The sequence below is a fragment of the Macaca nemestrina genome, chromosome 15 (assembly GCF_043159975.1).
Source record: "Macaca nemestrina isolate mMacNem1 chromosome 15, mMacNem.hap1, whole genome shotgun sequence".
NCBI classification, from domain to species: Eukaryota; Metazoa; Chordata; class Mammalia; order Primates; family Cercopithecidae; genus Macaca; species Macaca nemestrina.
In genome coordinates, this window is record NC_092139.1 from 66888575 (window position 1) to 66904762 (window position 16188).

Consider the following 16188-nt stretch of genomic DNA (forward strand, 5'->3'; position numbering starts at 1 on the left):
GGTATTGGATAGTAGAAGACATTAATTTAAAGTCTTTCAATGGGCAAGAAACAATGCTAGGGCCACTTATCTGAAGTGGACAAAGTTATAAGTGAAGATTTCCTTACAGCTTCCCTAGACTGATATGCTGTAATAGAAAATCAGCTAGAGGGTAAGATAAGTAAGAGCTCTCTGCTTGCTGAAAGCAGTAATATTAATAATAATGGTAAGAATAGTCATAAGAGTTTCAGTTAATGATGCCAATAAGCATGTGCTAGGCACTGAATTAAATGCCATATATATCTTCCTTACTTATGCACAATCAATTTGAAGGATATATTCTCCTACTTTTCATATATGACAACACATTTGGTGGTAAATAAGATTCCCAAGGTCACACACTTACCAAGTAAGAAAGCCAGGGATTAAACCCAGTCTTGTGTGAATCCAAAGCCTAGCTCTTTTCTCTTTATCACCCACCTACGGCTTGCCTTCATTAAAGGAAAAGTGTATCCACTAAAAACTATCTTCACTCCCTCTCTCCATACCAATTAAAAATAAAACCATCAAAATACACTGGAAATAAAAAAGCAAAAGCTGTTGGACCCACAGTATGTGGGAATAGCAATTAATTGTCAAGTAGGGATAAGCTAACATTAATATTCTTCAAACAAGGCAACTTAAAGCAGAGTCATTGAATAGAAAAAAGGATTTTCAACTCCTATTTATGTTTCATGCAGCATATTTAGCAGAAAAGCATATAAGATACAGAGGTTAAAAACTACTAGAAAAAGTTAAGAAGTTCAATACTGGGTCATAAAGTAAACTAAAAGCTAAAGTTCACATTTCATAAAATTAACATGAAATCCCTTTAGCTAACATAATATCATCTAACCAAAAACACCATACAACAAATAACATCAGTCAATACAATAAGAGAAGATGAATCCTACTAAAACTGTTCTTCATGTTGCCCAGTCCAAATAATTGTTTTTCTACTTAACTGATTTGTGTTGATACTCATCACTATGTCCCAATAAGTATAATTTAATCTTACTAATTTATTATTTATGACTTGAGTGACTGCTATCAATCTCGAACAACACACAGATTAAAAGAAATAACTATACCTTCCACATCTGTCACATGCACTTAAATTAGCTTTTTTCTTGATTAAAAATTTCACCACTTGCTGTTTTTGTCCATGTACACCAAGCAAAAGTGGTGTGAGGCCATGCTGTAAAACAATATAAAACAAAAACAATATGTAATTCAAAAAATTACCTATTTCTCAGCTGAACTGGAAACTTTATATAAGATCCCATGGACTTACACTCATAGAAAGTAAATCAAATGTAGCTGCTTCCATCTCACTCTTCTGTGCTTTCCCACATGCTGCTGCTTCCCTTGGAAACACCCCTTCGCTGCCTGACCACATCAACTCTGATCATCTCAAAAACTCACTTTCAACGTTTACTGCTTCTAAGACTCTTTGCTTCTAACCCAGCATTTGGCATGGCACTTTTGGATGATGATTTTTTTTCCATTTAAACAAAGAGCTTCTTGAGGGCAGGGGATGTATCTTTTATCTCTATATTATCCAACCCTAAGACAAAATTCTTGTGTATAAAGCAAGAATTTGAATGTAAAATATTTCTTTAGTTTCACATGTTTTACCAAAAGTTCAAGCTCCAATGTGCAATAAAAATTGCTATTAATACTCCTACTGCCCATTTGAAGAATTTTCCCATTCATTCATTTAAAATCTATTTGTATTTACTTTTTCCGGATTGTTAACTAAATCATCAGTTCATAGGATTACTGAAACTAACAGAATTCCCGTCTGTATTCTTAATAACTCCATGGTTTTTAGTGTTTAAACCTGTCATCTTGATTATGTCAAAGCTCTGCAAACATAAGAGACATAATGGATAGTCCACAATACAGCTTCAATTGATTAAAAAAAAGGTTTAGAATTTGCTACAATTCTAATTGAGAAAACTCTGCTCTTAACAATGACTTACTGACCTAAGCACTTGAATATCTGAACAAAGAGACACAAAATCCTGAGAGGGCCATTCTCTACTTAATGAAAGACTACTCACTGCAAATTTCTAAAGACCTTCTGATTGGCAGGGAAGAACTGAAGGTATAAAGGAAAAGGTATTATTCCGTAAGCTGATAGTGCCAATAATATTCATTTTAATGTCTCATCCACATATAAAAGTCAGACTTGGCCAGGAATGGGGCTCACACCTGTAATCCTAGCATTTTGGGAGGCTGAGGTGGGTGATTCACTTGAGCCCAGGAGTTCAAGGTCAGCCTGAAAAACATGGCATTAACCTCATCTCTACTAAAAAACAAAAAAAACAAAAAACAAAAACAAAAAAAAAACACTGAGATTGGAGAACCACCTGAGCTTGGGGAGGTCAAGGCTGTGGTAAGCTGTGATCACACCACTGCACTACAGCCTGGGGAACAGATTGAGACCCCATCTCAAAAACAAACCAAAAAAAAAGTTAGATTAATGTTATTGGAAAGGAAAGATTTAAAGGAATTAGCACATATCCAACTCCAACTCTTCTAGAAATATCTTAAGTTTCTGAGACATAAGAATTTACATATTACACTTATGTATTCATGGTTCTTGAGCAGAAGTGTATCCAGATTTTGAGAAATTTGTTGTTGTTGTTGTTGTTGTTAGAGACAGGGTCTCATTATGTTGACCAGGCTAGACTCGAACTCCTGAGCTCAAGCAATCCTCCCACCTCAGACTCCCCAGCAGCTGGGACTACAGCCATGCAACACCATGCCTGGCTTCAAGGAAACATTTTTAAATGTTCATATTAGATTTACTCTATGAAAATCTTCAGGGGGAAAGCCTAGACTTGTGGATTATTTAAAAATTTTCCTGAGGTAACTGGAATGCACAACTCTAGCTGGAAGCTAGTGCAATAGATGATTACTTCAGTCTCAGCGCTCATCCACATAACCAATTCCCTTTATCATTTGAGGATTTGGCCAAAAAGAGGAAAGAGTAGGAGAGAGACTCATTTGCTGAAAACATCACATAATTTTCCCCAGTAAGAGTAGAACAAGGTCTAGTAAACTCAAAATCCAACCTGATCTTGCTCCTTATAAGCCCCTTATCACCCACCTTCCCATCAAGATATTCTAGAGTTGAAAGCAGAGTTGAGACTCCAATTGGCCATTTTTACCAGAATAGGACACTAAGTCAGTTAATTACTTGTCGTTCCCTCTGCTCAAGTGTTTCCCACTACATTACCACCTATTCATTGCCTATCTGGATCCTCAGAGGCTTCCTGAAATTGATCTCTAAGCAGTTTACAACCCACTAACTCGCTCTCCCAAACTGAAAACTGTCATTCTCTAAAATTGAAAAGAACCTTGTCTCACCATACAAAGGAAACAAATGAATGATCAACAGCAACACACACACACACAGAAAACCTCTTCATGGTCTTTCCCTCCATTACCTAATTTCCAAATTGGTCTTGATATTTCTGATTGTTGTCTTTTTCCCTTTCCGCTTCTGCCTCATGTGCAATCAGAAATATCTTAAGACTTGTCACTGAGAAAAAGACTTGTCACTGAGAAATCCATCACCTCATATCTATTACTGTTTTTTGTTTTGTTTTTTTTTGGGGGGGGGAACTTGCCAAAGGGGCAGGATTACTATTCACTGAACTGTGTTTGAGTTTTCTTGGAGTTTTAATGTAAAACCTATTTCCAGGGCAAATTTTGTCATTTTACATTTATTAGGGGAAAAAAAAACCTGGCATGAAAAAAAACAAAGTATTACCTTTTACAAATTCAGTGTTTTTTAAAAAAACATAAACCACAAGAGCATTAAAAAAAAAACTGTACCCTCGAATGCTTCTTTAAAAGTAACAATATTTAAAATAAAGTCTTAGATAATTAACTCATTTCAAAATATTTTCATTCAGGTTATGCTTGAGCTTCCAAATATGGAAAACTGGCTCTTACCCAGGTCAATGTTAAAATGAATGCATTTCAGTATTTTGAAGATGAAATTGGTAGACCTATACCTTGTTTTTTGATTCAATATCAGCACCGTATAAGAGCAGTGCTTTCGCCATTAATTTATCTTCATTGTAGATAGCATAGTGTAGAGCAGTATTTCCATACTCATCTGGAATATTTGGATCAGTGCCATGTTCCAGCAACATTAATGCACATTCATCTTCTTGGCATTGTACAGCCTGTCAGTATTAGACCAAAAATAAATTATAAGTCCTGAGAATTAAAAGTAACATTCCACAGCTTTCACCAACTAGTTCCATTTAAATGAGAAAACTCATTTTTATGCTATGTATTGAAATCAAAGCCATCTCATGCTGATATAGTTGACTACTGCATACCTTGATCAGAGCTGTCCTCTTTTTGTTGTCAAGGACATCAAGTTGACATCGTCTGTCCAGCAGGAGTTTTACTATTTCTGAATTCCCATTGGCAGAGGCCAGATGTAGAGCAGTCCTATGAGAGTGAGAAGACTTTTTAGGAAATTGTAGTGCACTATCTACAGCTACATCAATGATTCATGCAATAGCAAACACAGAATAGCCTGCTATTACTCTGCCTTCAAAACAAACTTAATTTCCCTTTGAAGAAAGCACACTACTTATTACCTCATGACTCACTGTATGAATGAAAGAGCAGCCTATTTGAATAGGAAGACCAGAGCCCTTGAATGGCATTCAACGTGGGCTGGAATCCTACTTGAAGCTCTGATGCTTCCCAGCTGTTGCTTACCTTTTTTGGCTCTCAATTTCCTCATCAATAAAATGGGAATGAAAAGAGTCGATTTCTCAGAGGAAACCACAGTATTGCTTAAATAAGACTCTACACGAAAGATATAGAATAGTTCCTAACACAAATAACAGCTCAGTAATTGTAAGATATTATAATTTTTACTAATACCATTAAAGACAACATTTGAATTCAGTGAGATGATACAATTATACCTACACTTTCAGGTATGTTTTAAAGATTACAGGTAACGACGTATTTTAGTGATTCTAAGATGATCATTGTCTCTATGTTTCACCATTTCTCACACTGAAATGCCACTTATAATTCATGATTTACTATAACTATAATTGGCAGCATTTAAATAATTCTCTTATTGAGACATACAATAATGGGGCATCATACAATCCCTGGTGCCTTACATTAAGTAGAATATGTTACAATATAACACGTCTGGGGCGGTTCCAGTCAGATGACTAGCATTTAGATAAATTTTAGTTCTTAAAAGAAGTATGGAATAAGAGGGCTGAGGTGAAAACACAAACAAATTTCTAAAATAATCTATTTCTTACTTTGGTTTTCAAAAACTTTAAGCCAAAGAAAGCTTGAAATTCAAATGAATGACATGGGCTCATTTTTATCAATACTTAGATTTATACAATGTATGTACATTAGATATTTCCAATCATTCATATTAGGATTTAAGACTGTTATAATTCTTCTCCTTTTAAAATGAATTTATGAAACTATTTGTGGAGCTTTTTTTCAACGTTTACTTTCAGGGGTACAGGTGCAGGATGTGCAGGTTTGTTACATAGGTAAAAACGTGTCAAGGGGGTTGGTTGTACAAATTATTTCATTACCCAGGTGTTAAGCCCAGTACCCATTAGTTCTATTTCCTGCTTCTTTCCCTCCTCCCACCCTCCACCCTCTGATAGGCCCCAGTGTGTGTCGCTTCCCTCTAGGTGTCTGTGTGTTCTCATCATTTAGCTCCCACATATAAGTGAGACCGTGCGGTATTTGGTTTTCTGTTCCCGTATTAGTTTGCTAAGGGTAATGGCCTTCAACACCATCCATGTCCCTGCAAAGGACATGCTCTCGTTCTTTCTTTTATGACTGCATAGTATTCCATGCTGTTTGTGTACCACATTTTAGTTCTTAAAAGTACTAAAACAGTCTTTACCCAAGACTTATACATTTTCAGAAGGGTAGTTGAGGGTTATCTTTTACTGTTGTCTACCTTCAGAAATGCTTTTGTTTGAAAGGAGGGAAGAAAAGTTTCAATTGAGATTACCTCCTAATGCCCCAATTTTAAATCTCTCAACTTGCTCAGGCCCAGCAGGTAAATATGAAGTTTTCAAAGACGGAAGGATCCTGAGAGATGGTAGAATATGCCTTCCACATAATAGGTGTCTGGCTTATGTTTGATGACTAAACGGATGGAAAGAATGCATAAACACAGCTTGGGAGTTCAATATTTTTAAAGAATGCTCCTGTTGAGTAGAGCAATACATTTACAATAGTAATGGTCATTTATATTTGCTATTTTAGTTTTCATAAATATATAACTAAAATAAAATAATTAATTCATACCTTTTACACATGTTTATATATATAATGAAAAGATAATTTTATAATAAAATGTATATACAATAAAATCTACAGGAACAGGTAAACAGAAACCCTCTACTTCTCAAGAGGGTAAAAGTTCACAGAAGATAGCTATCCACAGGAATAAAAATAAATAATAAAATGTGAGAAATTATTTGTATCTATGCAAGTAGCACATTCCTTCTCTTCCCAAGGATTATTTCATTACTAGTGAAATTTAACTAAAACTTTTCAGATATTCATTGCAGACATCACAGATAAGAGAAAGGGAAGAACTTCACTTACAAATCCCCAGAAATAAGTTTGATTATGTTTTCTACATGTTTTCAAGTAACACAAGAGCAGATTCTGTTTGTGTAGGTGTATAACAAACTGATTTTTTCCTCACTTGATATAGCAAAGCACATCTTTGCACGACAACATATCTCTGTATCTACTGACACCTTCAATGGTTACATGTTATTCCATCCTATGGATGCACTGAAATTTTTTCATAAAATCTTTATGTGAGCTCTTCTTAATACACTGCTATTTTAAGCAATACTAAGAAAAACATATGTCTCTATTTCATATAGATATTTCAGTATAATAGAGTTGATAGGTAAAAGGCATACACATTTTTAACATGTGGTTCTTATCATCAAAGTGTGTTAGAAAAGTTGCAGCAGCTTAAACTTTCAGCAACTACATAAGTACCACTGTTCTTCACCCTCACAAACTTTGTGGATAGAAGACAGTATTTCATTCCTTTATTTATTTATTTTTATTATTAATTAGTTTATTTATTTTTGAGATGAAGTCTCATTCCATCATCCAGGCTGGAGTGTAGTGGTGCAATCTCAGTTCACTGCAACCTCCACCTCCCTGGTTCAAGCAATTCTCCTGCCTCAGCCTCCTGAGAAGCTGGGATTGCAGGTGCATGCCACCATGCCTGGCTAATTTTTTGTATTTTTTAGTAGAGACGGGGTTTCACCATGCTGGCCATGCTAGTCTCAAATTCTTGACCTCGTTATCCACCTGCCTTGGTCTGCCAAAGTGCTGAGATTACAGGCGTGAGCCACCGCGGCCGGCCTTTCATTCCTCTTCTAACTTCAATAGAAAACAGTATTTCATTCCTCTTCTAACTTAAATTCCTTCTCTTACCAGGAACACTACGTTTTCCTATGTGCACAGGTCACTGGTAGATATGCAAAAAGGTACCTTGCCCAATCTTAAATTGAGCTTATTTTATTATATCTGCATATATATGCTTGGTTCAGTGGCTCAGGCTTGTAATCTCAGCATTTGGGAGGCTGAGGCGGGTGGATCACAAGGATAGGAGTTCAAGACCAACCTGGCCAAGATGGTGAAATCCTGCCTCTATTGAAAATACAAAAAATTAGCCGGGTGTGGTGGCGGGCACCTGTAATCCTAGCTACTCAATAGGCTGAGGCAGAGAATTGCTCGAACCCGGGAGGCGGAGGTTGTAGTGAGCTGTTATTGCGCCACTGAACTCCAGCCTGGGCAACAGAGTGAGATTCTGTCCCAGAAAAATAAATAAATAAATAAATAAATAAATAAATAGTTGCATATATAAATAGGCTTTTGTGTTTTCTTCTGGTATTTTTCTCCTTTTGTATATTTAAAAATTTTAATCTATACTCCAGGAACTTACTTTTGTGACATAAAAATCTAGCTAGTTTTCTCCAAACAGCATGCATTTCATTTATTAATGATTAATCTTGCTTTATCAATATGAAACATCACCATTATCAAGTGCTAAATTCTTACATATATTTGGGTATTTCTGGATTTCCTATTCTGTTCTATTCATTGATATTTTTTCAGCTGTTAGTAAACAATTTGTGGAAATAGCACATTCACATTTTGATATCTGGAAAAGCAAGTCTTTTTCTGTTCTGTTACAAAAAATTAACTTATTACAGCAATAAAATACAGGATGTGCAGTGTAAAAATGCTAAAACTTTGCTATTTTTATTTGGCTTACGTAAAAGTGATAAACACAGAAAAAGCTCACATCTTAAGAAAAACGAATCTTCCTATTCAAGGACACAAACCATCTTCCCATTTCAGTTTCCTTGTAAGGTTCCTCAGTAAAGGACATATTTACATAGGGTACATTGATATCAAATCCATATTGGATTTTATTTGAAAAATATTTAGCCCAGAAGTTGATATATTATGGGACTTAGTTCTCAATATACACCTTTCTATAATGTATAGAACATTGTTTAAAAATGTGTACGTTAAAAATAATCTGCTGCATCGACTTGATTTTGCGAGTTAAGTCACTTTCATACAGTCTATTAGTGTTCTATAAGGGAAATTATAATCGGATAGGAAATCAGCTAAAGTTTTGTTTCTGTGTTGTTGTTCATAAAGGGCCTGTGCCCTGACCTCTCTGAGGTTTCCACACCCAGGGTGGTGTGGGGCCTGCGGAGGAACAGAAAGCCAGGACCCCGATCCCTCCAGGAGGGTATGCCCCCATCATCCCCCCACGTCCCGCCTCCTCCCAGCCCAGGCCCGGTTACCTCTTTTGTTTGTCCGTCTTGTTCACGTCAGTGTCCCTGAGCATGACGATGAGATCCTTTCTGGGGACTTTACCCCACCAGGCAGCTCTGTGGAGCTTGTCCAGATCTTCTCCACGGACGTGGTACCTGGGCTCCATGAAGGCGCTGTCGTCGTAGTCTTCCCAAGCTTCCACGTTGCTCTCCCCGCGCCCCTTGCAGCTGGGGACGTGGTACCTGGGCTCCATGAAGGCGCTGTCGTGGTAGTCTTCCCAAGCTTCCACGTTGCTCTCCCCGCGCCCCTTGCAGCTGGGGACGTGGTACCTGGGCTCCATGAAGGCGCTGTCGTGGTAGTCTTCCCAAGCTTCCACGTTGCTCTCCCCGCGCCCCTTGCAGCAGGGGACGTGGTACCTGGGCTCCATGAAGGCGCTGTCGTCGTAGTCTTCCCAAGCTTCCACGTTGCTCTCCCCGCCCCCTTGCAGCTGGGGACGTGGTACCTGGGCTCCATGAAGGCGCTGTCGTCGTAGTCTTCCCAAGCTTCCACGTTGCTCTCCCCGCGCCCCTTGCAGCGGGGGAAGCAGTGGCAGCACCACTTGGCCATCTTGCTCCTAAGTGTCTTCATAGCAGAGTCATGGTGGTCCCCAGAAGTGCCCACGTTGCTCTTGTCGCTCCTCCTGCAGCAGGGGAGGCAGTGGCAGCACCACTTGGCCATCTTGCTTCTAAGTGTCTTCATAGCGGAGTCGTCCTGGTCTCCAGAAGCACCCACGTTGCTCTTGCCACTGGCCCTGTAGCAGGGGAAGCAGTGGTGGCACCACTTGCCCATCTTGCTCCTGAGACCAAATGGCTTCTTCACGGGGGAGGCAGCGGGTATTGAAGAAACCTCAGCCACCATCTGCTTTGAACAGCCAGGGGAGGCCGGTACTAGCGAGCACATTGCCTCTACCAACCAGTTTCACCAACTAGCAGGAAATTCTGGGTTTCCGATCTGTTTGAAGACAAAGGTTAATCCCAGCCAAAACCTGCCAACCCCAGCAGGGGAGCCCAGCCCACCCCACCCGGGAAAACCCACACCCAGCCGGGGAAAGCCCACGCCCACCCGGGGTGATCCCACGTCCCCCCCCCACCCAGGAAGGGCCAACCCCCGCCCCGCCCCGCCCAAAGGAAACACCCAACCCAGCCAAGGGAATGCCAAGCCCAGCAGCGAAAAGGTCAAGCCCAGCAAAGGAACGCGATGGAGGAAACGTCAATCCAAGCGAGAAACACCGGGCAAAGCGATTAACGCCGAGCCAAGCGAGGAACGCCAAGCCAAGCCAGGAACGCAGAGCCAGGCCTAGACGTTACAGGCTAGCCAAGCCGTTACGGGGGTGCGCGTGCGGTGTGCGCGCCTCAGGCGGCGTCATTGCACGTGGCACAGACAGTGGTCAATGTGTGCAACCTGCGCACAAGTCTTGGTGCCACGAATATCAGTGACAGCCTTGCGTTCCCGGCAAACTTCGTGGGAACTGGCCGAGCCTTCAGGCCATCGAGGAGAGGCCTCTGGTTGGAAAAAGCCTCTTGAAGCAGGACAGGGGCTAGAGTGCCTGGAACTGGAGGATGCTGACAGGCTCCTCTGAGGAAAGCCCACAAGACACTCGTGGTAGTGCTGTTGCCGGTGGCCACGGCTGCTGGTCAGAGCTCAGGCTTCTTTCTTATATTTGTTTTGGTTTTAGTTTGCTACTATTTTCTACTTTCTTGATGTGATAGCTGAAATTTTATTTGAGAAATTTCTACTTTTCCATCATACACATTTAGTGAAACACATTTTCCTGCCAGCACTGGCTTTACCTGTGTTGAATCAAGTGTGATATGTCGTATTTTTATTCAGTTTAATATATTTAATAGTTTCCCTTGAGACGTTTCCCTTAGGAGTGTGCTTGCTGTTTAGCGCTATTCACAATAGCAAAGACATGGAATCAATCCAAATGTCCATCAATGATAGACTGGATGAAGAAAATGCGGTACACATACAACATGGAATACTATGCAGCCATTAAAAAAGAATGAGATCATGTCCTTTGCAGGGACATGGATGGAACAGGAAGCCATTATCCTCAGGAAACTAATGCAGAAACAGAAAGCGAAACACCTAATATTCTCACTTAGAAGTAGGACCTGAACAATGAGAACACATGGACACAGGGAAGGAAACAACACACAATGGGGCCCCTGGATGGGGGCAGGAGAGGGAGAGCATCAGGAAAAATAGTTAATGCGTGCTGGGTTTAATGCCAAGGCAATGGGTTGATATGTATAGCAAACCACCATGGCACAAATTTACCTGTGTAACAAACCTGCACATCCTGCACATGTACCCCAGAACTTAAAATAAAATAAATAAAAATGTAAAAAAGAAAAAAACCAACAAAACTAAAATGTGTGCTGTTTATCTTTCAAGTATTTAAGATTTTGCTGTTATCTTTTTTATTTTTAATTGGATGCCATTTTGGCTGGAGGATACATTCTACATGATTTCAGTTCTTTTAAAACTCTAATGTTTGTTAAAATGCAGGACACAGACCATCTTGGTTTATGTTCTGTGGGTACCTAAATGTTCTGCTGTATTCCGATGTTAGGGGGTGGAGGAGCAGGGGTTTTTGTTGTTTCGTTTTGTTTTGTGTTTTTGAGGCAGAGTCTCGCTCATTTTGCCTAGGGTGGAATGCAATGGCCTGATCTCGGCTCACTGTAACCTTCACCTCCCGGGTTCAAGCGATTCTCCTGCCTCAACCTCCCCAGTAGCTGGGATTACAAGCACCTGCCACCACACCCAGCTAATTCTAGTATTTTTAGTAGAGGCAGGGTTTTGCCATATTGGCCAGGCTGGTCTCCAACTCCTGACCCCAGGTGATCCACCCGCCTTGGCCTCCCAAAGTGGTGGGATTACAGGCGTGAGCCTCCGCACCCAGCCAAGGGTGGAGTACTTTATAAATGTCAGTGAGCGGCAGCCGCCAACATCAGTAGCTGCTGACACTGCTAGCGACTGGGGCGGACAGCGGCCAGAGCCGGGACCCAGGTTTCCTGCCACCTGCGCGTGCGGCGCACACCTGGAAGCTGTCCTCCCACAGCCTACACCGGGGGGCACAGCAAAGCTGGGAATCATGTTTGAAGGCAGGAAAAAAATTGAACGAGTAACCCAGCACTGTTCTTTCCAGATCCATCCCGCTGTCCCTCTTGTTTCCCACGTTTTTGAAAACTGGCTACTCTGACCTCAGATCCCTAAATCGCAGCCACTGAGACCTGGCTCTCAGAAGCCAAAGCCCTGGCACTTTCCAGGCTGAGCAGGAGGAGGTGAAGGCAGGCTGGAGGCTGGTCCAGGACAGCTGAGGGCTGACCATGGGGGGTCGTGCAGAGGCCACCGCTGGGGCCGCTACACGTGACATGGGATTTGGGCCATTGGGTAGAAGGCGTGGAGATGGGGCACTGCCAGCGGAGCCAGGGAGGAAAGAGAACACTCTCCAAATTGTCTTCCAGGGTTTCCATGAGCATTTTATTAACTCAGAATCTGTCAGGAATAATACTAGGGAGTTACCTTTCCCTGAAGATGGCTCTTGTCAGAGTAGTGAGGTAGGCGTGTGGGGGGGAGCGGGGGAGAGGAAGAGGAATGTGAGGCTCAGTTTATACATATTAAGATCAGCAATGGTGTGCCGCTGGCAGGAGCAGAGCGAGCCTGGAGATTTGGGTGGCTGCAGTTGGTAAGTGGTTGCAATCCAGAGAGTGGGACTGAGATCCTCCCTTGTCATGTTAGCATCCCATTTCCTGGGCGTGGCTCTGACATCCTGCAGGTGGTCATTTCACTCATGGAGGCTTTGTCTCTCTTCTATCACCCCAGACTCAGCTTCACACTCCAGGGCTGCACACCACCAGCCACCGTCATGTTAACCCCTTCCTAGGTCAATGTGTCCCTCACCTGGAGCCCAATCTGCTGGACAGCCTGGGACCGTCCATTTTCGGGGTGGTGGGCAAGCTGGTGGCCATCGTGTTGCTGTGCAAGTCGCGCGAGGAGCAGAAGGAGACCGCCTTCTACACACTGGTATGCGGCTGGCCACCAACGACCTGTTGTTCACTTTGCTGGTGAGCCAGGTGACCATCGCCACGTACATGAAGGACGGGTAACCTGGGGCCAGCCCCTGTGCCAGTACAGCATCTTCATCCTGCTCTTCTTCAGCCAGCCCGGCCTCAGCATCATCTGCACCCTGATATCTATACAGGTAATTTGTGTTCGACATTCTCAGAGGAGTTTCATAAGCTTTATGTTTTATCTGGGTTATAAACAGAGTCCTCAAATGCATAAAAAAGAAATCATGCCAGGATTGAATTTCAGCAGGAATAAGTTTATTTTACTTATTCAAAATTAAAATACTTTTTTGTTTGAAAATGTGTTTTTGTTAAAGATACGTTTTTGAAAAAATTTAGGTATATATTTAATAATGTCCCCTTTTCTATCCCAAGAAGTAATTTCATAGTTTATTTAAATTTTTTAACAAAAATGTAGCATAGATTTAAAAAAAAATTGCATATTTTAACTCAATATATCCAAAATACTGTGTCAACATGTAATCAATGTAAAAATTACTAGAGATAGTATGCATTCTTTTTTCATATGAAATCTTTGAAATCCATTGTTTATTTTACATTTTAGTATGTCTCAACTAACTCAAATGTGAAATTTTCATCGAGAATATCTGAACTGTATTTAGATTAATAAAAACTGCAGTTAAAAAATTCAACACAGATTTAGTAGGGGGCGTGCAGCCAGCTTGCAAATCAGATCTCGACTGAGCGGCCAGGCAGCCAACCCCCGAGGAGCAGCCTGCTGGCATCCCCAGCGCCCAGGAGTTGAGGATGTCCTACAAACCCATCACGCCTGCCCCCAGCAGCACCCCAGGCTCCAGCACCCCTGGGCTGGGCACCCCGGTCCCTACAGGAAGTGTCCCGTCACCGTCGGGCTCAGTGCCAGGAGCTGCTGTCCCTTTCAGACCGCTATTTAACGACTTTGGACCGCCTCCATCGGCTGCATACAGGCCATGAAACCACCTGGCGCCCAGGGCTCCCAGAGCACCCACAGGGAACTGCTGTCGGTCACAGGGGAGATGGGCAAAGGGATCCGGACCACCTTTGCTGGGAGCAAGACCACCACGGAGCACCTGAAGAGGGAGATCATCCATCCCTAGTCAGAGTGCCTGGCAGAGACAGGGCGGAACCCACGCACTTAACAGGAAGCTCCTAAGCCTCCGTGTCTGGACTTTTCCCGGCCACTCCAGGGCATCTGCTTCTCCCTGGCCCTCATCCCTAGCTGCACTAACCATCCTGGGCTTCCTGTCCTGTGTCCCTTGATGGTGCCCTCAGGAACCAAGGGGCGGCTCTCACTCCAGGTGGCAGCACTAAAGATCCTCCCTTCCCCCCACCCCACTCTGCCAAAGCAACAAGAGTTAGCAGCGAGGTCCCCGTGAGTCCCACCCATGATCTGCCCACAATGTTGCCCACTGGAACTTTCTGCGGCCCCCACCACTCAGCCCTTCCCAGCACTTCTCCCACGTGCCCCCAGCCTCCTTCTCCCTCAGCAGGGGCTCAGGCCTCAGGCCTGACACTTCCCTGCCTTGTGTCTTTTGCTAAATATGACCTTTCTCCATTAATAAAAGATGATTTGGACTTGCGCTCTCTAAAAAAAAGTTTAATATAAAAGAGAAATAAAGGGAAATTTAGCAACGGAATATATAGATGAATATTTAAGTACTCAGAGATGACATTACTACCAGACATAATGAGATCATCAGATATTTCATTTACTTATGATTAATATGTTTGCATTTACCTTTTAATTTAATTTTATTTATGTATTTATTTTTATTATACTTTAAGTTCTAGGGTACATGTGCACAACATGCAGGTTTGTTACATTTGTTTACATGTGCCCTGTTGGTTTGCTGCACCCATTCACTCATCATTTACATTAAGTATTTCTCCCAAGGCTATCCCTCCTCCCGGCCCCCCACCCCATGACAGGCCGCGGTGTATCATGTTCCCTGCCCTGTGTCCAAGTGTTCTCATTGTTTAATTTCCACCTATGAGTGAGAACATGCTGTGTTTGGTTTTCTGACCTTGTGATAGTTTAAACAAACTAGGAAGTTCAGAAGTCACTTTATAAGAGAAATAATGAAAAATAAAGTATTACTGACATTGGTAACAGAATAAAAATTAGAGTTAGACAAAGTATTAACAAGCAAGCTTATTTATTTATGAGATGGGAAAATATTAAAAAGGATTTATCATGTCTTGTCAACACGAAGAAAAAGTGTATTATATATAATTCCTTTGTTAACTTATTATTGTGTTTCCTTGTATAATTTTCACTTGGTTTTGTTGATTTTACTACTTGCTGCATTATTTCAAAAACTACATCTTCATCGACCATTTCAACTTTTGCTACGTGGGCAGAATTATAAAACCCAATTTCAAAATTTCAACTGAACATTGTCACCACTTTTCTTTGGGCTTTTAATAAAAAAAAAATACCGAAGTAATTGTGTGTGTGCGTGTGTGTATTTTAGCATTATCATGAATCTAATAACAATAAAATCAAACAAAAGCAAATGGATAAGCAATATGTTGGACTAGCATCTCAAGTATGAAAATGGCATTGCAAACAGTGATATGATTTTTTTCAAAATGGTAAACTTTTTAAATTGTGATCTTATTTTAACCTAAAATCTTACTATCAGAAAATGCAGTGTATATTAAAATGTTCGGAAATGTTTTTATTCACATTTATTAAATGGTTGTACTCACTCAGATATCTACAAATTGGTTTTTCTCTTATGTAATTGTCTTATAGAATGTTCAAAAGTCATGCAGAATGTGAGATAATATTCTATTGAATAGGATAATTTTATCATTGCAAGACATCAAACATCCCTGTTTCCTGCCAAATAAATGTACAATAGCAATAAATGTAAAGATGTGTTTTTTTTAAAAGGCACATTTTAGAGTTATAAAACAAGGATTTTAAAACTTGAATTGTTACAGTGAATATGTCTTAATGTTGGCTACAGTCACTTTAGATAAAAAGTTACCTCACATCTATTTTCAGTATTACTTAAAGGTGTTTATGTAATGGCAAAGGTTTTTTTTGTTTTTTTGTTTGTTTTTTTTTTTGCCTAGAGGCGGGTATTTTGCCACATGGCTATTTATGGTATGAAACTATATTTAAACACATGTACACATGTAAAAGCTGCCACTGTGGCTGTAAACTATTAAAAGTTATCAA

General features: G+C 40.9%; 1 protein-coding gene and 1 pseudogene across 1 annotated transcript in view; one reads left to right on the forward strand and one right to left on the reverse strand.

Annotated features, from left to right (window-relative positions):
* Window positions 1-9940, reverse strand: part of LOC139358382 (POTE ankyrin domain family member G-like) — a 29251-nt gene extending 19311 nt beyond the window's left edge. The window contains exons 1-5 of the mRNA XM_071078918.1: window positions 9386-9940; window positions 8913-9038; window positions 4383-4497; window positions 4050-4223; window positions 1110-1216 (exon numbers count right to left, since the gene is read on the reverse strand). Coding sequence (XP_070935019.1) covers window positions 1110-1216; window positions 4050-4223; window positions 4383-4497; window positions 8913-9038; window positions 9386-9822 — 959 coding nt within the window. The 5' untranslated portion in view covers window positions 9823-9940. The remainder of the gene's footprint in view (window positions 1-1109; window positions 1217-4049; window positions 4224-4382; window positions 4498-8912; window positions 9039-9385) is intronic.
* A 3826-nt stretch (window positions 9941-13766) lies between these two features.
* Window positions 13767-14137, forward strand: LOC139358913 (cyclin-dependent kinase 2-associated protein 2 pseudogene; annotated as a pseudogene).
* Window positions 14138-16188: the final 2051 nt, after the last annotated feature.